This window comes from Melanostigma gelatinosum (assembly GCF_949748355.1).
Source record: "Melanostigma gelatinosum genome assembly, chromosome: 22".
NCBI lineage: Eukaryota > Metazoa > Chordata > Actinopteri > Perciformes > Zoarcidae > Melanostigma > Melanostigma gelatinosum.
In genome coordinates, this window is record NC_136655.1 from 4,261,514 (window position 1) to 4,288,122 (window position 26,609).

General features: G+C 45.1%; 3 protein-coding genes across 3 annotated transcripts; 1 reads left to right on the forward strand and 2 right to left on the reverse strand.

The window, feature by feature from the left end:
* Positions 1-893: 893 nt before the first annotated feature.
* On the forward strand, positions 894-20,286 carry tulp3 (TUB like protein 3). Its single transcript, XM_079294342.1, has 12 exons — positions 894-960; positions 7,938-7,976; positions 9,455-9,506; positions 12,994-13,156; positions 13,415-13,585; positions 16,459-16,592; positions 16,695-16,886; positions 17,023-17,135; positions 17,615-17,732; positions 17,831-17,929; positions 18,012-18,183; positions 18,285-20,286. The coding sequence occupies exons 1-12, from the start codon at positions 941-943 to the stop codon at positions 18,416-18,418; spliced, it is 1,407 nt and encodes a 468-aa protein (XP_079150468.1). The 5' UTR covers positions 894-940; the 3' UTR covers positions 18,419-20,286.
* A 242-nt stretch (positions 20,287-20,528) lies between these two features.
* LOC306796073 (protein mono-ADP-ribosyltransferase TIPARP-like) lies at positions 20,529-22,670 on the reverse strand (the record flags this gene model as incomplete). Its single annotated transcript, XM_079294851.1, has 5 exons — positions 20,529-20,976; positions 21,184-21,444; positions 21,566-21,753; positions 21,845-22,013; positions 22,216-22,670. The coding sequence occupies 5 exons, from the start codon at positions 22,668-22,670 to the stop codon at positions 20,529-20,531; spliced, it is 1,521 nt and encodes a 506-aa protein (XP_079150977.1).
* Positions 22,671-23,618: 948 nt separating this feature from the next.
* trim35-14 (tripartite motif containing 35-14) lies at positions 23,619-26,282 on the reverse strand. Its single transcript, XM_079294788.1, has 7 exons — positions 26,226-26,282; positions 25,608-26,050; positions 25,427-25,522; positions 25,114-25,344; positions 24,988-25,010; positions 24,782-24,900; positions 23,619-24,616 (listed from the first exon to the last, which is right to left on the reverse strand). Exons 2-7 carry the CDS (start codon positions 26,028-26,030, stop codon positions 24,072-24,074), a joined length of 1,437 nt encoding a protein of 478 aa, XP_079150914.1. The 5' UTR covers positions 26,031-26,050; positions 26,226-26,282; the 3' UTR covers positions 23,619-24,071.
* Between the last annotated feature and the right edge of the window lie 327 nt (positions 26,283-26,609).

Sequence of the window (26,609 nt, forward strand, 5' to 3'; positions counted from 1 at the left end):
TCAATTTAAAATTGCAATAATTACCGCAAAATCCAAATAGCAAGCTTTTTCCATGAGTGGGAAATTATTAAGACTGATCCCATTATATATATTATGTGGGAAATTCTGAATAATCCTGACCTATCAACACCAGCCTTTTGTTTCTTCCTGCGCTCCTACACTTTAATGGCAGAAGTGTGGGAAACGGTCATGTTCATGTGGACTATATTGAGCAGACACTATAATTTTGTCAATGACATGAATGCTTGACTCACTGGTGTAATATAACAAAGGATGCTGCTGAAAGAACGTTTGTGAGCAATGCTCTAACTTAAAACCATTTTTTTTTCTTTTTCAAATGTGTAAATACATAATAATAAATGTATGTGTCCAAAGGGAAAACTAAATTCTTGGTTTATTGAGACTTCTCTTAGACTGCATTTAGTGATATGATGGCAGGGATAGTGAAACTCTTACGAAGATCCCATTTCTCTCCGAAATGTGATTACATGATGTAAATGTTGATAGATAGATACTTTATTAATCCCGCAAAGGGACATTTGTTCGCTACAACAGCAAAAAATATACATAAGAAATCAAAGTAACAAGTAAAAAATATTAAGTCTAAAAATGCACAAATATACCATAAAAATAACCGTAAAATATATCATGTAAAAAATGCACAGTACATACAATTTATTTTTTACATTTAATATTTTTTACTCTGTTATTTTGTATTACTTATGTATATTTTCAAGGTAAAAAGGACAACATAACAGGTCTCAACAGGAGGACAACTCTCTCTATCATCCAAGATGTCCGCCAATCAGAATCCACGTAGGGAATCGGCCGACCAATAGGAACGCCCGTTCTTAGTGTACTCGGTAACCAAGGACCGAGTAACTCTCCACAAAAGAGAGTTCTGCTGCACGAGGATATTCCTTAGTAACCGTGGATAAACATGAGTTACTACAGTATAAGGTAAAGTAAAAGATAGTATTTGTATTTGTTCCGTTTGGCCAACTTGGGCACGAGAAGCTTACCGGTGTCTCTACCGTTTTCTTTTACCCGTAAAAACTTTAATTTTTTTATAAAGGCACCATTGCATACAGTAGAGGCAGCTAACGTTAGCTTCCAATCGCAACAAGTTAGCTGTAAAATGTCCCAGCAGGCGGATAAACACAGCTGACGGATAACATGTCTTCTCTCCCCTCATTTTGACGATATATGTGACTCATTTAATGTTAAGCTAAAGTAAGCGAGCTAACGGTCGAAGTGTCACAGCACAACAAAGGAAATAAATTAACTATTCAGCTACAATAACGCTATTACAAGTGAATAACGTGCTTTAATAGTGTTTATGGTGACTCGCTAGCCAATACGAATGGAACAAAATTTGGAAAGCAATGGACTGTCTCGTCACGTAATATATTTTTGCATTTCTGTATTTTGACTTGCAATTTCCTACGGTATTCCCGTCGATACAATGTAGCGACAACTTCGCTCAATATGTAGCTTTGCGTGGAGTTTTGGAATGTGGAATTATGCGGCGCCTTGTGTTTAATTACAACGTATCAAGTGTTATGCATCGCAGATGGTGGAAGGCACACGGTCACTTCAGAGCCCTGGCTTTAGGTTGAAGTAGCTTTAAGTCCAGTGACGCAAGAGACATAATTAAAACAAAATATTGCACGTCATGTTAGAGCATGTCTTTCTGTAGCCTCGTCTATTCTTGTGTGAAAGAGTTCCTGTTAAGTAGTTACGTTATACGTCCTCGCCACGTAAACGAGCAACTAAAGTTAGACCTAATATATCGATAACCAAGTGAAAGAAAGTAGGGCATTTGAAAAGAGGGATCGATTGCACGCATGTAGCAGAAGCTTGGTAGTCATTGTCAGACTCAAACACATAATTCACCTCAGCATAATGCACAATAGTGCTTCCTACACGTTCCCTCTGATGTCCACTCACTGCTGGTCATGCAAACAGGTGTTGGAAAAAAGGATCCTCTGTGTGTGTGTGTGTGTGTGTGTGTGCGCGCATTTCAAGCACTGGTCAGAGGTCTGCTTTCATTTTGCAGAGAGATAAAAATCAAAGTACCTCCCACTCTTTCCTGTTACATTCCCATTCTGAGTATGGAGTGGTCTCACCGACGTCACGATCTCCTTAGTTACGAGGTCGGTCGGCCATGTTGGAGTACATACAGATCCTACATGGCGGCGCGTAAACAAGGAAGTGCGGCGAAAATACCATACTTTGAATCACTGGATAGTGCATCAAAGGTTCGCTACCTGGCCAAATTGAAGGTTATTGGTAACTTGGATCCCTATACGATGAGTGCAGATCGTTGCAGTGCCGATCCTACTTATCTTCCATCGGTAAACTACGCCAACATCTACGCGTATCTCGTGAACACCCCCAGTCCTTACACAAAAGACGAGCTGGAGTGCTACAAAGGGCTCGACGCTTATAATCAGTTTGTCAGTGGATGGGTCCGAGACGTCAAAGCAACGGTCGTCGACAATTCTCATATCGTCATTGGAAGGGTAAATATATACAGATCTGGTCCGATATTTAGCAATATTCAATGTTTACTCAGCGCAAACAGACACGTGTGTTTGTTTACATTGTACGTGCACGTCATTGTGTGCGTGTGTGTAGGAATTCACTTTCAACTAACTCCTAACTTCATCCCCCCCCACACATATATATATACATATATATATATGTATATATATATATATGTATATATATATATATACATATATATATATATGATCTGACGTTAAACTCGTATCAAGCAATGCTGAGGCTGCATCTCTGTGTTTCGCCTGTTGTACACGCTCGACACGTCTCTGGTACCGACTGCTGTCACGGGCCGATGAAGCTTCGGTAACCTTCTCATGTCAAAGTTTAATTTATATTTCCTTTATTAAATACTGTTCACAAACGAATTTGTATATAAAATCACGTACCACTTATAAAGTGATCCGCACATACTCTAGTGTACGCCAAATTCCATTCCTTTATATCTCGAGAGATGCGTGACAGCCATTTCTCGCGACGTCGCTTGGATAGCTCCTTCGTGTCATTTCCTTGATGTGTAATGACCGCTGGCAAAACGAAAGAATGATTTCTTGTCTTTATCAGCTCTGCTGCCACAACCAAAGACAGCACAAAAGTTCACCGTGATCGATAGGTTATGCGACTCAGCCGTGCATGCCAGTGGCTTTGTGTGTACTCCAACATGGCCGACAGCTAAACTGTGACGTCACACGAGACCACTCCATTTGTTGTTTTTTCTTCCTCCAGTTTGTCAACCAGAGCTGCCATTCAAGGCACAGACGCAGAATGCAACACATTCTTGATTGCAGTTACAGATGTTACTGCAAACAATTATGTGGCTTGCTACATCCGTGGTATATTCTTGTTAAATTGTCTTTGTACTACTTCCATCCTAAGTGGTGCCAGTCAGTGTCGGTGGGTTCGTGTGTTAGAAAACGACGAGCTACCACCCTGGTAATGTTTCCCCCCAGATGTCTATAACAAACACTGGGCTTTTAAAAAAGGAAAACTCTTGGCTTTGTAGAAATGTGAGACACAGCAATGGACTCACTCCTTATGAGCCCACACGCTGTGATGCACTCAGCTCATCGGCTCGATGAACCCAGACAGTTTCTGTTATGAAGTTCACAGATGGCTGACTCAGCATTTGTAATGATCAACCTTCGTAGAAAGTTGAATAAGGGGCCTTTTCCTCTGCGTCTTGTTGCTTTTTTTTTTTTACAATCTCTTACAAATGTATTGATTACTATTAGTATCACTGTGACACTGCAGATGTATTTCCAAAGCACAGGGACGTTAGAGGGAAGCTTCTACAAATACCGGAGCCTGCTCGCAGAGCTGACACATCTGAGGAGTGGCAGCTTTTCATAACAGCATCGCACGTGTATCATTAGAGTGTAGAGTTGAAAGCTTTCTGTTGGCTTGTTGCATTATCTTTGCCAGGGTTAGCGGTAAAAACGACACACGCAACCGAAATGCGAAATGGAGAAATCTGTACTTTAATGGCACCGAAAGACTTCCTGTGTCGGGTAGAAGGTAATGAAAGCCAACACGTTTCCAGGTTGTTATTGTTGACGACTGAAGCTAGGTCTGCCATGGCTCTTAACCCCAGTGGGCGGGTTTTTTGCTATGAATCTGGGTTTACGTATCGTATCACCGAGTACCATCAGTATTACTGTCCAGACTATCCTATAGAGTGGGTGCAATGTCTTAACAGCATTGAACAAGGTCAGAAAGATCACAAATGCCACAGGAGTGAACAAGCAACTCACTGTTATGTGCAGGAATTGCCATCAAGGTTGGAAATGCAGCTGACTAAACTGCCAAATGTATAATGTGTCAGTTCCCCAAGAGGAATCGATGTATGAAAATGAATTCAGTACTTCAGGACCTTCTCTAACTACACCGTGGCTTGTGGTTGAGTTGTGACTCACTGTGGTGTCCACACACACGGGGCCAGAGTATAATCCTCTCTGTTGCTCAATCACTGAGACACTGAAAGCACATTCCTGGTGTTTTGTAATGGACTCACTGTGTCTCCTGGTTGAATGCTACCACACACGGCATACATTTCACTGAAGACGCAGTTCATGCTGCATGTCCGTGATAAGTCGGTCTTTCTGCATGATGTTACGATCAGTGCAGAGTGTCTTCAAAGCGAAGCGTCACTGTCGGAGAGAGTGTTTCCCTTTGGAGTCCACAAGGGACACGGTATCATTATCAACTCTTGTAGCTTCTTCTTTTTTCCATCATTTGTTTTGAGCTCAATAATTACTCCCTGTGGTGAATAATTCCCCCGCTTATCAGCCATTGACTTGTATGTCAGAGCTGTCTCTCAGGACACACGTACACAAACACATTCTTCATCTTCCTCCCGCTCTTGCAAATAGGCTCAGAAAAAAAAAAAAAGTGATTGGGAGGCTCATGGTTCCCTAGCAACTGGATCCCCACACCATGTCTGTTTTTAGAAAGGAGTAATCTATAGGTTTCACTCTATTGAGTTACCTTTTTGTAAATATGAGGAACACCGACTGCCACGTCTTACTCATGCGCTGAGATTTAGGCTATTTAAAGCTCAATAAATTCCTACTATTGCGTGTAAGTGAGATGCCAGACAGATTGTGCATCCGTGGCGTGATATATCAGTGGCGCCTTATGAGTCAGAGGATATGAGCTGTGCCTGCCGAGTCTTTCAGAAAGTAGCCGGGCAGTAGAATAAGAAGAACTCAGGTGACGGCAAGCTGTCAAATAGATTTTATTTTGGAAGTGTATCCAGCCACTGGGATATGGGGCGATGTTATATCACACATAAAAACAAGCTCAAACAGCCAACCGCTGCACTCACGGCGTCAATCCTGCTTATGTCACTTCACTGACATTCATAGAAAATTCAGCCTTGTGCGACACTCGTATTCAGGCCGATCGCCTTCATGCCTACCCCCAGTTGAACCCTTGTGAGTTGCCCGAGGTGTGAAGTCATAGCAACAGCTCAAAGCCTCCAGACCTCAGTCGGTAGCTGTCACTCCCCTGGGTGGGACATAGCGACTACATAGTCAGTGATCTTGGTGCCTGCGGGGCTTACTTACTGTCAGGTAGGACCGCACAGTAACTCCGAGCAGCTCCAGTGTCAATGAAGAGCGGTGTGATAGGAGAGCCCTGGATTAGCATTCCTGCAGCCGCATCCATGGACGCCATAAAGGATGGGGGAGCTCAGCCCGTCTACAGCCGCTGGTCATACAGGTATAGCTGTGCACAGGCACACGTATGTTCTGCTCTTTGTACTATAGAGTGTTGTTTGAAAATAGCCTTCCTTGTGTGCTCTCCAAGACTTATGGTTTATTTGTTCCAGCAGGACAACTGGCTCCTGCATCAACACACACACACACGGACCAACACATTTTTCCTTTAGTCCTCCAAGCTGTATTGACTTTGCAGGATTGAGGATTGCACAGTGGCCTGTGCCAGGACGAGAGGTCAGCGCTTCTATAATGTTTCTTCCAGCCGCGCCGCTCCATCCCTCTGGCCAGCCGAATGGCTGACCTGCAGTCAAAGATGTGCCTCTCGCTCATGTTTCTGCCACCGCGTCGTTACTTATTCAGGCCGTGACTGAGCTGTAACCAGAGTTGGTGATTTACGTGTCCAAGGCTGTTGGCTGCTTGATTGAAACACTCATGGCACTGAGGATGTGCTCAGAATATCCATCCAACTGATTACTGCAACAGCTGAAATGACTGTGACTGTTCAATGTGTCCTCTTAGCATTTCCTTTGTCAGGGCTCAGCGATGTCTAGTCTCTAATGTAATGGCAGTGCGTCCTTTATTCGTGATCCAGTGTGTTGAGGGTCCAGCTATACGCTTTGTTGTCAAAGCACCAACAAAGGGTGACGTGAACCCCTAACTGTGCTGCGTCTCGGTGCTCCTGTGCTATTTGCACATATTTAAATTAGGTAATATGCAAACAGTTGGTGCAAAATTGTCCCCTTTCTATGCAAATGAGCCACATTGCAAAAACAGTACAATTCACAGAGATCGGCACTTACAGCCACAGGTGGGGACAGTGAAATGATTAGCATCTTCTGGGAACTGAAGCACATTTATGAAGGCTGTCTCACTCAGACTTTCCAGCGATCATGGCAGCAGTGATTGTATTGCATCGTCATGACATCTTCTTTTACAGTCTGACGCTGTGAGTTCAGAAACGCCGACAGACGGGGATTTTGAATCCCGAGTACGGTTTCTCTCACGTCACGTTTTAATTTGTTGCCTGAAGTTCTGCCTCTTCAGCTCTTTTTCATTTTCGTTTCGCAGCTCTGCCATTGTTCTGCCTGCTGTGTTCTTGGTGCAAATGCAACATTTATACTTTTCCACAGACAGAGGGGAAAACAGGCAGATGATGATACTCTGCAGCAAATCATCAGGCCAATATCTACATGGTGCTATCAGCCACCTTAATCCATTCTTTGTGAATTTGCCTCTTAGCGTAGACGTGGTTCTACTCGGGGTTGCTGTTTCAGATCAGTTTTACACAAGTGAGCTATGTAAGACTCCACAGGGAATCGGGCATTTAATCTCATCCGTCCTCCTTTTATTCTGTGTCCTCTCTTAGATGGGAGCTGAATGGCCCGTGGCAGACATTACGTTGTGCTCAGTCAACTTTTAAATTCCTCTTTGAAGTGGCAAAGGCTTTTAATTAAAAACGAACAGCAGCCAAAAATGGCCTGTGCTCCGATGAGAAGATAATGCCATGCAATGTTTTTTAATAGCTTTGATATTGTCATCTTGTCCTCCTTTCCACCCTGAACCCACAGTGGTGCGATGGAGAGTGATTAACATGTCATTATTTGCAGCATTAAAATCACATTATATATCTATTATTTATGTGCAGCCCAGCAGTAATTAGACCCCTCCCTCTGCCGCTCTGTAAATCCTTACAGCACAGTGTTAACACCTCCGATTACAGTCAAGCCCCAAGAACTGGCTGCAGGCTTTTAATCAATGCTGGTGGAGGTGCGCTGTTGACGGAGCTCAAGTCTCCATGGCGACACAAGGAAGGGACAACAGGGGCCCGTCCTCTTGTCACCCAAGCTGTGACGGACTAATGAAACATTGATCACTCACAGCTGTGATGAGGCACAAGTGTGTGTGTGTCTGTGAACATTTGCAGTAGAGGACATTCTCTCAACCCCCAACAGATTGAAGTATTTGTGATAATACTCTGATGTTGCACCGGTTCTTCAGCTGTCCTGTGTCTTAACGATCAGCTTGCTGGCCTCATCAGATCATTACTGTCCTCCTAAAGCACAACCTCTGTTCGTTTTTGATCATGTTTCTGAACTTGTTTCATTCTCCTGTCCTCACTGCCGCCTTGGTGCCAAATTGCCGTTGTCCCTGAAGACCCTCGAGCTCTGCCAGCTTCTCTAACTCAACGGCAAGGTAGGAAGCGACACACTCGCACGCACACACACACACACACACACACACACACACACACACACACACACACACACACACACACACACACACACACACACACACACACTATCTTCTCACAACCTGTGTCTTGAACTACCAAGTTAACAGACGTCTAGTTCCATTTTCAAAGGGCATTTTCTCCGTTGTGTAAACGCCACGTTTGTCACATGGCTTAATGTCATGTCAGAGACGCTTTCATCCTTTATGATTGCTCTCTTGGGGCTAGAGTGCTACAGAGTGGCACGTCTCTTTGTGTGGGAAAACATGCTCGACTATTTCGAAGCCACCATAAATACATTTAATCACATTCTTTTCAAAGTTTGCCCTCAGGGGTGAACCGCACACTGGGTTTGAGGTTGAAATCGTCAGGGAAGCTCTCCGACATAGAGGGCGTGTCTTCAGCCATTCACGAGACTGTACTTTGCATGGAAACAGCATTATAAATAGCACAGCACAATGGGAAATGTAAGTCAACATTTTGTGGCTGTCCTTTGGTAGAAGTAAGTACTCATGCAGAGACCCGTCGTGCCTTCTGCCATGTCTCGCTGTTCACCTGCACACTTCTTTCCCCACCCTCCTAAATGGCAGTCCCGCATAATTAAAAGCTACTATCATCCTCCACCCTCGATTACCTTTTCCGTGTGACCAGCACTTGTTCTCAGGAGCCATAATGGCCTTGACATTTGGAGAGGGATTTACAAGTGAGATGACCCATCTTGACGGAGAAGCGACTGATCGGAGGTGTTGTTGGAGGGCTGTGAGGAGTGGAGCGGGCCTTTTGACATCCAGCGACCGTCCTCCAGTGCTGAGCAGTGATGTCAGCCAGCTTTGGGCTTGAGGTCCTTTAAGTAGTGTGTGTCATCACCTACACACTAGAGCTGTGGAAGGGCGACAGGAAAAGATGAGAGAAATGGAGTTAGTGGCCTGCCTACACATTACATCAGCCTATGTGAGAGACTGGGATACTGCAGGTCTCTGACTCCGACAGCACAGACTCCTGCTGTTGCCCTTCTCTCTCCTCACGGTAGCTGGGCAACACGGGCCTGGTCCCTTCAGATAGGTGTCCAGGGTGAATTCCCAGAGGACCCAGACTTCAAGGCATCCTCTCAGCTGGAGCGTTGTATTTTCTTCTTTTCCCCCTTCTGTCACTTTCAGAGAATGACTCTTTTTTTCACCTGCAGATTTGTCGTTATTTGGTTTTATTACACGTTTAAAACTGCCACTACTGTGACTTGAACCCTGTCGACGCCTTAATTGGTTTATTTCATTCAAGACCATGCAAGAGACAAAGCCTTTATTGCCTCGTGTGCAACAGCAGTGGTGGCCTCTGCTGGTTTAACATGGAAAATCAAATTCAAGTGTCGATCCTCTCAGAGATTAGCATGCGTGAAATCTTTAACTCTTCATAAGAAAGGTTTCTTCTTTTTTTTCCTCCGCAGTGGCATCGAAGATGACAGCACCAGTCTGATGCAGCAGAAGCTGGAAAAACAGGTAGGAAGCCAAAGGTCATTCACGAACACACACTTTGTGTAATTCTCTGTTTCCTAGTGTTGAGACCTTGATGTCTCCACTCTTTCATTATCATAGTTTTAAAGCAGGGAAGCACCAAGGCTGATATCGGGCCGATACTGACTCGAGTAGCTGGATCGGGTCTCGGTGGCACTTAAAAGAATGATGCCAGTCACTTCCACACAGTGAGACAAATAGCCAGTATCGGCCGAAACCCGAGGCCAGGTATCGGCACCGGGACTGGAAAAGTTTGATCGGTTGCATCCCTCTTTCAAAGAACATCTGCTCGGCTTCATAGCTGTTGTGCTGCACCTTTAGCCTGATTAAGCCCTCCAACTCACACATAGGTGGTGCTTTTGAGAGCTAACATGTTAGTTGTCTATTTGTAAGCACCTGCCAAGATTTAGAATGAATACGGGGACATTAAAAGGGCTGAGATGACTCTGGGTTCTGGTGTCACCAAGGGGTGCCAGCTGTTGGCAGGAGCAGCTTCAACACCGCCGCAGTTTAGTGATTAACGACGGGTTCGGAAATCTCCTGTTTTTCACCCCCTGTCGCTTGGAATTTTGAGGCTTACTCACTCCTGAGACTGAATTGTTTCCTCTTATCCACCCTGTACCTGACATAGCCCTTCTTCTGTCACGCATTTGCTCTCTTTTCAACAACCCCCCGAGTCTCTGTGAGACGCTTTATCCCAAACCTCGCTGAAGAGCCGCGGTGTAGAGCTTTGATTTAAGCTGGAAGCCGTTCTCCACTATCTCACACATTAGGCAGAAAGGAGCGGGAGGGCCAGATTGGTGAGTTCAAAGAGAGGATTTAGTGCGCAGTGTGTGCCCCATGGTCCCACTGTGGCTCAGTTATGCTGCACACTTTCAGTTGAGTCCAAACAGCCTCACTTGAGAGTCTTCTGTTGTTATATAACTCATCATGAGGACAAACACACACGCTGTTCTTCCCAGAGGGGGGGGGGGGGGGGGTCACATGCAGGTTTTGGAAAATTTATGAATATTAAATAAAAGTAAAATCTGTCTTCTTTTCTACGTTCTCACTGGTTCACACCACATTTCAAATAGTAAAAAGGAAACCATTCAGACAGTAATACCGGGAGCACTGTGGCCGTGACCGTATCTCACTTTGAGCGCAACCCCCCCCCCCTTTCTGTGAAGAAACCGGTTAACTTTGGCTCGCACTCAGGATCTCAATGGAACGGGTTGGTAATATCTAATGTTTCTGTTTCTGATGTATGTTTTACTTTGTGATGATAACAGTTTGTATGAAGTGTGAGGCTGTTCATCCAGTCTTCCTGTCTGTCTGAGGTCGGAAAGATTCAGACACCCAGTAATCTCTCGCTGACTAAGATCCACTTTTGTCTTTGAGAAGCCGCACATTAATAAACCGTATGCCTCCTCTCATCAGATTTATAGTTTAGTCCACTTTACCTCATGTTTTGGCTGATACAGGAAAGGCCGTTAGAGCTTGAATGAAGTCACATCCTGCTCTCAAAATGCCAAGTACAGAGTCTTAACAAAAGAATGCAATATTACAATAGATTGGCTTAAAGTAGCAGCTGCACAAACGGTTCAGACTTTGATTGCATGAAGAATTAGTCCAGAGTGCAGACGACTGATTGTCTTCTTTTCAGTTGTGCCCAATCAATCTAATTCAATTCATTAAAAGGTCAATATCTCGACAAAAGGCAGACGAACTGAATGTAGAAAATAATTGAAGAGAATCTTACCGATATGTTTAATTTCATGGTTTGAAACCACCAATAACAAGATGGGCTTCAGGCCATATTCATCTTTACATGCAACTTCACCATCATCAGTAAACATCATAGAACTTTGGCTGTATTTCCACATCTATTTATGACCCTACCAGTAATGACGTTATTATGATCATCTAGGTGGATGTTTCCTTCATGTGTCGCCTGTATTTATAGCCATATTGCGAAATCCCGAGTATTTTGAAATGACAACAAATCTCTTTTCATACCCGTGTGCATTAAAGAACCAATATATTCACTGATACAATTTCTATTGCCTTTTTTATTATTCGTCATACCTCTTATATATTCCCATCTGTTGGTCAGTGCACCGTGCCTCTTTGCAGCCATGGAGATGGTTTCTTTTTATGGCGCTGATGATGTAAACGCTTCACATTCATCCGTTAACCTGTTCACTGGCAGGTCATGACGGTGGAAGCAGATGTTGTTGTGGTTGCACAGAAACAGTGAGACGGATTTATTAGAGACTGACTGATGAGTTATGAAAGCTGTTTTGGGTCCGGCAAATATGAGACAAGGCCTCCTGGTCTCTTCAAGCTCGCTAAACAGCATCACCAAACAGGACTCGTTGTGCACTTGACGCATTAATGAGTGTGCTTCCATCGGCTGCTTTGACCACAGAGACGGGCCTGTGGGCAGCGGACACTCATGCTGTGTAGTCAAAGGGCAAAACATACCAGCTGAGGAAAAGGAAAAAAACGCAACGTCACTGATCACATTTAGTTGGAAACGACTCTCGTTGGACGATATATTGTCCCATAAATAATTGTGATTATTGTCATTTTAAGCCACTGATATGATATTATAAAAGCAAAATAATGCAAGTGCACCCTTTCAAAGAGCAATGAACTTTAACGATATCCAGACACTGGAATTTGAATGTGAAAGTAAAACATAATGTCCATACGTCGTACGATAAGTCGATAACGTAACTCTCATGACAGGCCTCGAGCCTCACAGGCCTCACTTCTATCAAACCTCATTGGATGGAATGTTGGCCATTCTCTGTTCTAGAACAATACAGCACACCACCAAATGAGACTCTGGCAGCAGCCGTGAGTTTGTCTGTTCAGTGAACCCGTTCAATCCACTCGGAGGCATTCATGCCTTGGCATGATTGTTGGCTTTATTTTGTTTTGCCTTCATCTTTTTGCTTTACGCTTCTTACGGGTATTTTCTTCTGCTGTGCAAGTCATCCTGTATTCACATTCACGTCACCTCTACTGAGTGTTTGCATCGCCCCATGCGGTGCGTTCCATCACTATACTCAGTGTAAATAAAGAGATTCAAGTTTTCTATACCACGAAAGGTTGCTTTGTCTGGAATGTAAAATATTCGTGTGGCTGCAACACTGTGTTTGAAAGTAAAATATCTTTGGTGAATCCATTTAACATCACCCTCAGCTGTTTATTGAGAATAATTCACATTGTGCAGTTGTCGCCTGTATCTTTTAAAGTGTCCCGATATTTCCTTTCTGTCTATTTTTAATACCGACTGATGGGCACAGGTTGGCGCTCATCATGCGTACTCATGTAATTACCCTCAGCTCAGGAAGTCAATGTTCTCCGGCTTGGCTAAATCCTCTCTTGTAACATGTAATAGAAGCCTTATGTATAAATACGTGCGTGATTTCCCGGTAGTGCTCCTTGAAACTCCTTCCTTTCCCCCCTGTTTGGTCCACAGAGGGCACTGCTGGAGCAGAAGCAGCGGAGGAAGCGCCAGGAACCCCTGATGGTGCAGCCCAACACGGAGGCTCGGCCCCGGCGCTCCAGGACGCGGCGTGGTGAGGAGCAGGCCCCTCTGGTGGAGTCCCAAGTCAGTATCACCCACAATGTCATCATGGATGGTGAGGAAAATATCCTCTTGTTATTATGTTGCGTCATTTCTGAACACCACATGAGGGATATCCTTCCTCTCTGCATGGAGAGTTGGCCTTGATGTGCTACGTTCTGTTTATGTGGACGGGATGATATCTATGTGTTTAAAAGCCAGCATTATAATGTGTAACTGCGTGAATGCTAAAAATACAAAAAAGACATTTATTAACCAGAACATGAGACCATTAACAGCTGAGGGAACAACTGACTGGTTTCCCCTGCTGCAGGTATCGATGGGCCAGCTGCTTTCTTGGGCTCAGAAGCCCCTGATCTGGGAATAAAAATCCTGTCAGTGAGCCAGTCCCAGTCCCCTGTTGCCGAGGAGCCTGAGAGAGATGGAGACACTGAGACGCTGCTAGCACCCAAGACAGATATCCATGAATTATTGCAGAAACAAGGTGAGTCCTAGCAGAGCTTAATACTTCATTGGCTTTTCAAGAGAAACTACACTTCCTCCATTTTCCCGGAGACACAGACCAGCCAGTTTGCCGTTGTCAGGTGGCCTCAATCTCCCCTCATTTGGACCCAGTTGGTAGTCAAATCCCTCTTAAGAGGCGTTATCAAAACATAGATGTCGTTCGTGAATTAGAGAAACAAGTAAACGTTCTGTTGTTTGGAACAATGCAGCAGGAAAAATCACCCACAAAGACATTTTAAAAAGGGGAAGCGCACTCCTCCTTAAAGATTTAAAGTACATATTGGGCAGGAGAAGATCGGCTCCATGACAGAGAGAACGTTGAGTAATTAATAGGAAATTACATTTCAGACTTGAATATCCTTTTAATTCACTTCACTGAAGGATTAGTGAGGCACTAATTCTCCATTCAGACATTTTAAATCCATTGATTGACTTTTATCCTGTCTTCAGTCAACTATCATTTGGTTTCACGAGCACGCCCGCTTAATTATTTGCCTTCCTCGCTGACTCTGGATTCCCCCCCGATCCCGTTTCCCAATCCACTCTGTTTTCATGGAGTCGGCGTTGTCAGTCACTCCAGATTAGCAGCTGTTTGCCAGACTTCTTGACATTCCCTCGAATTCTAAGCAGTCTGCTGCTGCTGCGGCGTGGAACAGGGACGGAGACGGTGGTGTGTGATGGATGGCGACGCAGCGAGAAATGGGTCATTTAATAATAGGCCAGGGCATTGTTCACACTGCAGTGCTCATCTATGGCATCATTATAGATACGACCACCCACACTCACCAGCCGGCTGGCAGGGACGTTTAGAAAGTTTATGGAGGATGCATTAAAACCATGCCCGAGTGGGTCGTGTACTCTTCTGATCCACCTGCTGCTGCGGAGCAAAAACAAGTTTCTCCATCCGAAAAACATGCTCATTTAAAACCATAAAGTTAAAGTTTATAGCAGCTCCACCAGTGTAGTGTTTGCACAATTGAATCCGAAGTCGAATCACGAAAAGCTGCTCATATTTAGTTGTGACCGGGCTTTAGGGAGATGCGAGGCCTCCCTGCTAACGCCAGCCCAGTTTATCATCGGAATATGTCCCCAGGACTTGCAGAAGGTATTTTTGGCTCCCTGTAACTTGCATAACACCCCAAACCCCCGAGAAACAGAAAAGTTGTGGGACACTCATATTTGATCAGCTCATTTTTGACTTCCCGTGAAACATATTCTTCACCAGCTGCGGGTTCATAATCATGTAGATGTGTGTGTTCTTTGGAGGGTTTATTCAGTAGGTTGTTGGTTAGCAAATTATGAGTCCTCTCTGACATTTCCAGATGGTTGATTTCAGAAGCCACTGGCGGTTTCATTGGAGCCCCGGTGTCACGGTTAGAGCGAAGATAACATTTGCAATCGTGTGTTTCATGATGGTACTCGCCGTCTCTCAGGGATCGCTGGAGCCGTCTCTTGTAAATAGCCCAGGATAAATATTGTGCTTGGCTGTGTTTGTCTGTCACATTATTATTCTTGTTCAATACTGCAGAGGCAAAGTGCACTCCCGCCGCTCACGCTCTCTAACCGGCCCATGACGTGTCGGTCCAGGTGGAGGGAAGAAGTGGCAGACCGGCTCGTCGGTGTGCCGAGTAGAAAATGCTCTCTGTGTAAAGAAGTGGGCTTTGCCATTTAAATCAATTCAAAGCTGAAGATTATATTTTGGGAAATTGGTGCAACATGCTCCATCGTTTTCTACCAAACCACATTCGGAGCGTTCATGTAATTTCTGGTCAAGCTATTCATTTTACAATTCTTAAAACATTGCAAAGCTCTGGTGACACGAGCTGCCCTGCTCAGTGGTGGACCACCGCCATCCTCTGACTCTCTAGCTGCCGCCAAGAGCAGCGTCCTGGCCGATCAACCCAATTACCAATGAAGAGACAGATGTCTCGACTGGCTGCAAGCTGTGCATCTCTTCACATGAATCTCACCATTGCAGGAACAGACTTAGAAGGAAAGATGCATTGTTTGTGACAGGTATTGAGGCCGTGCCCGGATGTGACCTTTCGGTTGGGTGAGTGCTGAGCAGAGCCCTCTGAACCCCGCGCCGTTTCAGGGCCTTTTGTTTTATTTGTTGGTCCTCTTGTCACATTTTATTCACTGTGTCTTGAGTTTTTCTCTGCAATAGAATAAGTCCTGCAGGTCTATGGAAACAGCTGGTGTTAGTTAGAAGTTGGGGGAACTCAAAAATGTCTCTTGTGCAGTATTACACAGTCGCGATGCCAAAAATCATGAAAAAGAAAGAAGAAAAAAGACAATTTCAATGTTTTTGATCATTTCGTTTACAAAAATTGGAAAAATATATATTAAAAACATTTTCCCAAGTGCCCATAAGTGTAACCAATATTGAGAAACAAATGTGAGCATATTGAACTATTTACAGTTCAGTTTGATGTCTCAGTCAGATTCACTTCGCTTTGTTCATTTCCCTCTTTTGCTGTTAAAGAGATTAAATAACCGAGTAAACCAAATATCCTGCTTAATATTTCTGAGAAATATCTTTCTATTGAATAATGCACTACTTTTGCTTAAGCCGTTGCACAAGTATTGCATCATTTCTAATTGAGCTTTCATACATCAAAGACCGTAGATGAACCGAAAAACGGTGAAATCCATCTTGGGGACAATTTTGTACTTGAAAACGAAAGAACCCCCCCTGGGAAGTCTTTGAGATTCGTTTTTGTACTTGGAAATATACACAGACAGAGCTTCTGGGATATATTTTCTAGTCTGGCGTGTATTTTTGTGAAATTATAAAGGCCTTCATGTGGCATTAAAGCTCCGTCCCACCATTTGCCTCTTCTTCCTCGCCAGGTCTGTCTGGCAGTATGAACTTCGATGAAGACAGCGAGCACGAGGACGATGCGGAGGAAGAACGTTCACGTTCTCTGTCCCCCAACGCAGACAACACCAGACCCGCCTCCGCCGCCAGTGGCAAGGACATTCCAGTGAGTAGCGCAATAAAAGCACTGAACCAACACGCTTTTAACAAAGACGAATCCCAACCCCAACACTGAACATTGTGTGTTCATGCACCGCGTTGTGTCCAGGAGGTGGGATCCGCCGGATCGCCCACAGCAGAGAGCTCACTGATCGATGTGGACAATCCAGAGGAGTTTGTCCTGCGTCCGGCTCCACGCAACGTCACCGTTAAATGTCGAATCACCCGAGACAAGAAGGGCATGGACCGCGGCCTCTACCCCACCTACTTCATGCACATGGAGAGAGAGGATGGCAAGAAAGTGAGTGTGTAGCCATCTCGGAAAAACAACTTTAACATACAAAACTGACTTACTTTCAAGATGAGCAAAGAATTAACCTCTCAGGAGTACAGCATCTGTGTAGCGATATAAACACTTTTTCTGTCTCTTTTTCTAGGTCTTTTTGCTGGCAGGAAGGAAGAGGAAGAAGAGTAAGACGTCCAACTACCTTATTTCAGTGGATGCCACTGATCTGTCGCGGGAGGGAGAGAGCTTCATAGGAAAGCTGAGGTAAAAAGCACACTTTCTCTCAGATCTACCTGCATCTACCTGGTCATAGCATACCTGAATATACATCTCAGGGTGCTTTCTCCCCTTACCCGTTTGGTTTGGTTGAAACAAAACTCGCCCAGTTAGTACGGTACATTTGGGTTGGCGGGAAAGTTGTCACTGGAACCCCGGTGTGGACCAACCAGCGAGCCGAGACCGCATGAAGACGTGGTGTGAAAGCAAACGAACTAACCACAAGGTTTTATGACAGCAGATGTTTGATTCTTTTTATCTTTCAGACACTGTGCAGCGACTGTTAGTAATTGCTGCTGTTAAACTGTGTACAGGTATGAAATGAAACCTTGCAGTGGTTACGTTTGGTTGGTTTTAAGATGAGTTGCCTTCTCCACTACACGTGATTAGGATGTTAAAAATGCTGCCAGCAGTGGACAAAATGTGAAACGGAGGAAATATTTCATCTCGGGTGTGTATTCTATCAGGTCCAACCTCATGGGCACCAAATTCACAGTGTATGACAACGGCACCAATCCCTGCAAAAACCCCGGGACGCTGCTGGAGGAGAGCAACACGCGGCAGGAACTGGCTGCCATCTGCTACGTGAGTGAATGACAAAAGAAACACACAAGCGTCCGCTGCGTCCCGTGTTCATTGCTACTATGAAGTGAAACTGTGACGCTCTCTGTACCACTTGGCAGGAGACCAACGTGCTGGGATTCAAAGGACCACGTAAGATGACCGTAATCATCCCCGGCATGAACATGAACTTTGAGAGAGTCCCCGTAAGGCCTCAAAATGTGAGTCCGATGCTCCCGGAATCATTCCGTCGGAACCAGAGCATGGGCCGAATGCGTAAACATGAGTGTGATTGTGTTACAGGAGCAGGAGAACCTCCTGAGCAGGTGGCAGAATCACTCGCTGGACAACCTGATTGAGTTGCACAATAAGGCCCCCGTGTGGAACGATGACACCCAGTCGTACGTGCTGAACTTCCACGGCCGCGTCACCCAAGCTTCGGTCAAAAACTTTCAAATAGTTCACGACAACGACCGTAAGTATTCCCCACTGGTCACTGTTTGTCCCCCGCACGTTTTCATGCTTACAGTGACGATTAACAATACTGTGTGGTTGCCCCCCCCCCCAAAACTCTAGCGGATTACATCGTCATGCAGTTTGGCAGAGTGGCTGAAGACATCTTCACTCTGGACTACAACTATCCCATGTGCGCTCTTCAGGCCTTCGCCATTGGCCTGTCGAGCTTCGACAGCAAGTTGGCTTGTGAATGAACCGCCGGTTTTTAGCTCCACACCACCACCTTATTCCTGTCCCCCCCCCCCCCACCCCCCGTCAAATCTCCTCTCACAGGACTGTTTGGAAGCCCACAGCTACACTGCTTACATCATCAGGGGCCGGATCACGCAGAAGTCAAGAGACAAATATGAGACTGAAGAAAAGAGCAGGAAGATACTGATAAGAGACGGCGGTGCTCTGTTGTGCCGATCCAAAACGCCCTCTTTGTTTCTGTGCGGAAGCTTTTTTTATCATGTAACTCTAGTGGGGTGATTTCAGTATCAATTTAACCATTTTGTACAGTTTACATGTACACGTGTATACAAAATAAAAGGGAAAAGACAAAGCAGAACACACCCCTCTTGTTTGTGCCAGACACAGGCACTCTTGTCAGACATCTGGTGCAGAAAGATCAGATTATAGATGTATGACTCAGTCAATGTTTGCAGGGGGTGATGTGTGTATTAACCATGTATTGTCCGTTGCCTTTGAATTTGGTTTCCCTGCGTGTTTTTGCCACACTAGCGATTTGGCTCCAAGGACGGCAATGCCGGCTGAGATTTGACTCTCCAGAGCATAAACCATATTTAACGACGTGGCCTTTCCTCTGGCACCACCCTCAGGCCAAACCTCAGAGTTATCTGGTAACAAGGGACGAAGAAAGCAAAGTTGTTTTTATGTTTTTCATAAATCAAACTGCAAGTAAGTTGCATCATGGTTAGAATTACAATCTTTATTACATGTTTAAATGTGACGGCATGGTTTAATCTTGTTGTCGTTCTTTTGTTTTGTCAACCTTTTTTTATATTCTTGTGTGGAAAGTGCATTATTCAGAACAGACCTGTGTTATGGTTTTTGTTTGGGGTTTTTTTTGTGAATAAGTGTAATTTTTATTAGTGACGAGTTGGATTGTCATGAGAGAAAAAAATGCAGAATTGCACATGTAAACAGAACATAATAACTGTACATAAAACACAAGGTAATGCCTTATCTGATCTCTTTTAGCAGTCTTTAAAAAAAACACAAATTACGAAATGTTATTTCAAGACATGGAATTTTAAAATATTGGCGTTAACACAACAGATAGATTATATATTTTCACTGGTGCACAAATACAGAGGTCGTCCCAGACTTTGTTTGCATGAAGGAAATGAAGAACTCTGTTTCTACACCGAGTATTCAAGATATAAGGGAGCTTTCGTTCAGCTGAGATAGAGGCCGTGATGTACAGCTCACAGGTTTCTCTTAAAGCTTTAACAATATAACTGCCAGTGTCTCCTCCCTTTAGAATTATAAGGGAAACTTAAGGGAAATCAAGAAAGGATGGCGTCCTTTACGGGTCTATATGTCATCATTAAATGTCTGTGTGTCTGTGAGGGACATGTAAAAACATCTGTATGAACATAAATAATTCAGTTATTTTAAATCAGTCTAATCTGGATCCTCGAAAGAAAAAAATGTTGCGTGTTATTCAGGGTTAAATATAAATGCTGCTTGATGGCACAGATGCAATCAAGAGTACAAACACCTGGTTATGTCTTAAGGGAATTCATGTTACATTTTTTCAAAGTGTGCCAGCAATTTATGAAATTCCTGTTTTGTCATTTTGTGTGCAATGGAGTTTTGAGGAGAGAGAGAGAGAGAAAAAAAAAGTTTCTCACAGATATTTTGAAATATAAATGCTTTTACTACAGGAGACTTCTGTGAAACACATTCCAGTCTGACGACATGTTCACACGGTTTTATTGGAACAGATGAAAGTGTAACAGTGGGCGATCATGTTCAAACACAGAGAGATGAGTGGATTCAGTGAACAGGTTGTTTTCGTGAACATGACCGATGTCAATTTGATTCAGAACACCTTTGAGAGAAAAACAAAAGTACTTATTTACATCGATGTAAAATGTTTGAGTAACCAAAATAAAGAAACGTTTTGAAAAAGTGCTTCGAAAAGTTTGAACTACATTTGAACCGTCTTTCATAACGTCATTGCACATCATCTACATATTGATATTTTGTGCAAGTGATAACATTTGATAAACATTTCCAACTGAACACTTTATGTCGGAACAATCAACAGCTAACTAAGGCCCGTCCTCTTCGTCATCACATAGTAATCAGCTTGGGCAGGTCTCTGTACTTGATGAGGTAGTATGGGTAGCACTGACAGCTGTCAAAAACTACAAACATGGTGGGCTCGTCAATGTTGTCCACGCAGGTGTCGTAGCGAAGGAACTGACTCGTCCTGGAGTTGAGTGGCGGCGGCCGGCGGTAGTGGCTCCTTCCGAGGCTCACCTTCCCCACCAGGACTTTGGCCAGGAACATGCAGCGGACCTCATCCGGCCCCGACTTGGCTGAAAAGGTTTTGGAGAGGGAGGCGGCGGGGGCGAAGTAGGAGCCGACCCCGTTGGACGTTCCGTTGACCCCGGCCATGCGGGGGTCGAAGTTGTTGTGGCAGATGTCCTCCGAGGGGTCTTTGGTTGTCCCGTGGAAGAGATGTCTCTCCAGAGGCTCCTGAGACGTGGCGTGCTGCTTCTGCATGTACGCCTTGTGCCTGCAATGACAACGCAGATCAATGGAGACGGTGTCTTTTGGACATGTTTCAGTATGTTGTGCTGAAACAAGCTTTTAATAAAATGCAGCAGATTTTGCTTCAAGCTAATTTCTGTCTGCAGAGAAGCAATTCTGTGTATCTTCAAAACCCCAAATCAATGTAAACTTAGTAACTAGAGTATTTTTTAGACACAAACAGCAGCTGGACCTTTGGTACTTGTCCCAGTGGAGGATGTTCTGGACCTGCTGGATGCCAACGACGTCCACCTCGGTCTCAGGCAGGCTCTCGTGGAAGAAGTTCTGGACACTCCGGTAGGCCTGTGTGCCGGCCGGAAGGTCCACCAAGCTGTAGTCCTGCTCCGAGTCCAGGCGCCACACGGGAGGATACCAGGAGCTGAACTCCTCCAGAGGGTCCACGCTGAAGTTTGCCCCGGGGGGATCGCCGACAGGCTCAGTCAGGATCCCTGTCCTGGGTGTAAAGTAGACGAGGTTATCATCGTGATGAAGAGGAGATACAGGGCGACTACGTGGGACCTGACAATAACTACATCATGCCACTGAAACAGAGACACAGAGAAATGGACACCGACTGCAGGTAAGGCCGCATGGAATCGGGGGAGCGGTAGAGGGGTCTGCAGCGAACATTTCTGCAGACCCCTGTGGCGAAGTTGGTCTGGATCATGGTGGTGAAGTCCACCTCGTAGTCCTGGGAGCCAATACAGAAGGTACACTCAAGCTCCTTCTCGCTCATACTCTTCAGCAGCGAGGCGGACGCATCCTAACGGGGAGATGAAGCAGTCAAGTGAACAAGGAGCCGCTGCAAAACTCATAGCTCAGGGTTTAGAGGTAAGAGGAATCATGCCAGTCACCTTGTTGTACTCTTCCCAGTCCCGGTTGTTCCACCAGTAGATTTTCCATTTGCTGGGAAAGTACGGGTTTATGGCCAGACTGTCAGAGTTTGTGAGTCGTCTAACTCCGTCATACTTCGATGAGTCGTGAATCTCCATCGAGTCAAAGACCAGACTGCAGTGGAGATTGCTGGAGGGAGTGTTGCGCAACAGCATTGTAAGGTCACAATGAAAACACACCAAGTTATATTTTTGACTCAGGGAAAACCAAACTTGCTGTCAACAACCCAAATGCAAAAAAAGGGGACAAAGAGAATTTCAATGTCAATTTTCCGACTCAAATAGAAACTCTTAAACCAGAGATTCGACTCCAGTTCTGCGCTCTCACTCACCCATCGACGATGCAAATAACCTCTTGTTCGACGTTGCAGTAGCTCTTCTCCAGTAGGACCTGAGAGCGAGAGGGGATGTCGATCCACTGGTGGGTGACCACGCTCCACAGCTGCCAGTGGAACGGGTAGGGAGTGTGGTGCATCGTACACTTGTTCCCCGCGTCACACAGACTCAGGAGGAACTTGTCGCAGACCTGGATGTTAGAGGAGGTCTTGGTGTGGAATGGAGAGGGGACGTGCGGAGTGACGGACTGGATGACCATCTGAGGCTGCAGGGTCCCGGAAGAAGGCAGCGAGCTCTGCGCCACGCTGGAGGCTCCTTCGGTTCGGGCGGAGGTTGCACTCTGAGACTGGCTCAGGAAGGTGACTTTGGAAGATTTAGACAGAGGCTTCAAAACTGCAACGTCGTCCGCCATCTTTCTCTTTGAGCGTCTGCTGGATGAAGCTTTAGGCATCTTGGACCTCCAGTAAATAAAACACACACACACACACACACACACACACACACATTGGACTATTCATTTTGAGTAAATTAGCACAAAGGACGTTAAGTGAGTTTAGCTCAGTATAAAGTTAAAGTTATAGAAATAGAATCAATCTATAAAGAGAAATGTGTTTTTGTTAGCGGCTGTATTGTCATAATTCATGTACATTTATGTTTCCTAAACCTTTCATCTTCACCACCTTTTAACGTTCTTGTGAATTGAATACACACTTAACTTAGCTAGCTACGTGCACCGTTAGCATTGCGGCTATAACGAGCTAATGAAAGCGTATCAAACAAGATGGTTTTTTTGGCTAACCTTACCCTGAACACCCGCCGAAGGCCCTTTGACGTGGAAACGTGTTCGTAAAATTAAAATGCAGCTTCAAAAATTCACTGAAGGCCGAAAAGTTAAAGTAAGTAAAGTTTCACGACTTGTTCGGAGAAGTACTTGCCAGACTGGCTGCAACTGTTCTGCTCTCAGTGAAGAAGCTGTCGAGTCGACGTGCCGAACGACACAATGTAACGTTTGTGGGAGTAAAAAACTAAACCGCGTGATGTGACCAGTTGAACGTATTTTCAGTCAGAGTAGTAGTTGCACGTGCAAGCATACAAACCAATATAATAGGTTTTGCTTTATATACGGCAGTAAAAAATAATCTCCCATAATTCCCGAAATATTTACTTTTCCAATCGTGGAACCACATTGTGAAATGCCGGTTTCACTATATCGATATTATTGTGATATATCCCTGTTGCCATGCTTGTTAATGCAGTAGCTGACAAGAAGTCGTCTTTTTTTTTTTTTAAAACCCGTTTCACATTATTCTCATAACCCATAAAGTCAGAACATTATTGACACTTAAAAAAAAAAAACATTCATCTTTTTATTTCAAGCCAGACTGGATTTGCAGGTTGCACAAAATAAAGGGGAAGTAATGAGATCAGCAAATTATTTATTTGTAGATTAGTATTCTCATATTAGTATTTGCACATAAAGCATATTGTAGTCTTTGCAATATATCTGAAGCCGTAAACAAAAATGGGCTTCACAACCAACATTCAGAGTTTGACATGCAAATTCAAAATCATGTGACAAACAAACTAAAGCCACACGTTTGGTGACTTTTTAAAAACGCACATCATGCTTTTTTGCATGAAACAATTTTGAAGAAAGTGCTGAGATCCAATTGTGTAGTCATTATGTTTGAAGCTGGTCGTATAAGACATTCCATTGGACCAGGAAAGAAAGTGCTGAAATTATGCAATTTTAGATTCTGAATGTTCCCCTCATACCGTCTGAAAAATGAACAAAAGTTCCTACTGCTTTTGTGCCGAGCAGAAGTAAAAGCTGTGAAGCGGAAGTGCACTTTCAGAAATATTCAACAGCCTTCACAGAAACTTCCAGCGGCTCCAGTGTCAAAGGACACTGCTGACAACCCACCCAGAAGTACGGGAAGACTCTCTCGGTGACGGCGTGCTTGAAGGTGTAGATGTGCGTGTTGTCATGCGGGTCGTAGAAACACACCCGGCCCTTGTCACAGTCCAGCTGCACTCTGATCCTCTGCGGGTTCCTCTTCAGGTTGAGTCTCGTGAGAGGAGAGGTGCCTGCGAAGTACATCTTGTGGTAAAAGTACACGCTCAGGTAGCCGTTCTTCAGCACCGAAGACACTTTCTCTTTCCTCTGGATGGATTCTTTGGCCACGCCCACGACCCACGCAGTGTTCTCTCCCACGGTGACGACCCACGTGTGCTTGCCTGAGGTGAAGCTCTCGCGGCCCAGCACACCGGTGTCGGGGTCGAACCTCTCCGGGTTGTCGGGCAGCTTCTGCTTCTCGTCACTGTCACAGACGCTGGCGAGGTCTTCTGACAGGATGAGCCACGGGGCGGCGGTGTTTGGGTCCAGAGTCACCGGGGCTGAAAACAAAAACAAAACATGGCAGACTGTCAGCTGCCTCTGGTAACACACTGACTGTAGTCCACTCAGCATCACAATCGTTCATGCACCTCAGGAATACATGACAGTCTGAAGGACTACAGAATAAACAGAGAGCTGTGAAGCAGGATAGAGGATGTACTCACTGAATTTGACGGTTTGATGCATCTTCTCCCACACGTGGAAGTTCAGAGACCCCAGACATCTGGCCACATCGATGAGTGCTCCGGGAGGCATGACTGGATCCTCGATTGGGCTGTTAGCTCTGCAGGGAGCAGAATCAGGCAGTTCATGCATCGTGTTGTGAAAGCAGAGAAAAGACAGAAAACTTTAAAAAAAAGTTTTTTTGCACCTTGCCAATGTTGTCTTGCATTTCTGAAAAAAAAGAGGCAAAGTCACGACATTTTTAAGAAAATAAATGGTATATTTATGAGAGTATCTTTGCACTTATTCATATTTTAAACGTTTACAAACGCACATGAAGGACAGAGATGCCCTCCAGAGCCATCTCCTCCTCTAAAACTCTGATGGATTCGGACACGGACGTTATATTCCCGACGATTTCTTCGATCTGCCGCATCAGCGCTCGACTCTTCTGCTCCTCCTCCCTCCTCAGCGCCTCCATCCTGGCCTCCTCCTCGGCGTCAAGGAAGCTGTGAAGCTTTTCGAACTCCTCCCGGGTCCGTCTCTCCACGAAGCGAGCCTGGACCTGAGGTAAAAACACGTGTGAGCATGGCTTGGAAAGGCCCAGCGCTGCTTAATGAGTGCACGATCTTTAGCAGAAATCTCACCTGAATGTATGCAACAGCATCCTCGCAGCTTTTCTTCATGTTGTCAAAAGCGTCCCTCTTCACCTGCATTGAGCCAAGGGCAGACTTCATCTTCCCCTGAGAAGGTAAACAAGAGAAACTTCATTTGAATGCTTGTTTGATTGTAAAACAAGGTTTTGGACACAACGGCTGCTGTATTTACCTTCACATCCACGATAGCCTCGCTGACGGGGCAACAGTCGTGCTGTTTGTGCTCCCTGGAGGTGTGGCAAACCACACAGATAGGCTCCTTGTCCGGGAGGCAGTAGAGCTTGAGCCTCTCGCCGTGCAGAGGGCACATCTCCCCCGGATCGCAGTACAGCTCTCCCCCGGTGTCCTCCAGACCCTCGCCCTCCTGGATATAGGCCTCACACAGGTTCTTCAGGGTGAGACTGGGCACGGGTTCATCCACACTCTGGCTCCTGCACAGGGGGCAGTCGCGCCTCCGCGCCCCTTGGGTCCAGTACTGCTGCAGACAGGGTGCACAGAAGCTGTGGCTGCACTTGAGGACCACCGGGTCCCTGAAGATCTCGCAGCATATGGAGCAGGAGAGGTCCACCTCCGGGAGGGACAGCCTGCCTGCCATACTGACGCCCTTGTTTTGCTCTGAAAATTAAAAGTAGGGCAAAGGCACAGATCAAAACACAAAGCCCTTCTTCATACCCACAATCCCTTGTAGTCTATTTACTTCCCCCGATGACCACATTAGTCTTTAAAAGCATTCGAGTGCAAACTGATGAACTTTTCTGACGTGAAACTGACAGTCAGAGGCAAAACATACCTCACACACAGAGTCCTGTAGCAGATATCCGAGCTTAGACGCAGACACTTCCTGCTTCCTGTTATGGTGAGTCACCCAAAGGGGGCGGAGTCTCAGAGCAGGCGTTTTTAACCCTTCACTAACCCTTACAAGGTATTCACAGTCCAAATCAGTGGCTCCCTGTGGGGTGACCGGGAGGCACACAGCATGCTGTCACCTCTCCAGGCCTCCAAAAACACTTTCACTAAAAACACTTTCACTAAAAACACTTTCACTGAAAACAATCTGAGAAGATTATTTGGTTGAACTGCTTTAAACTCTTTATGAGGGGGGTCACAAGTAGGAACTGCTCCATAAGCCAAAAAAAAGAGTTTAAGATTCATTGTTTAAGATCCATAATCTACA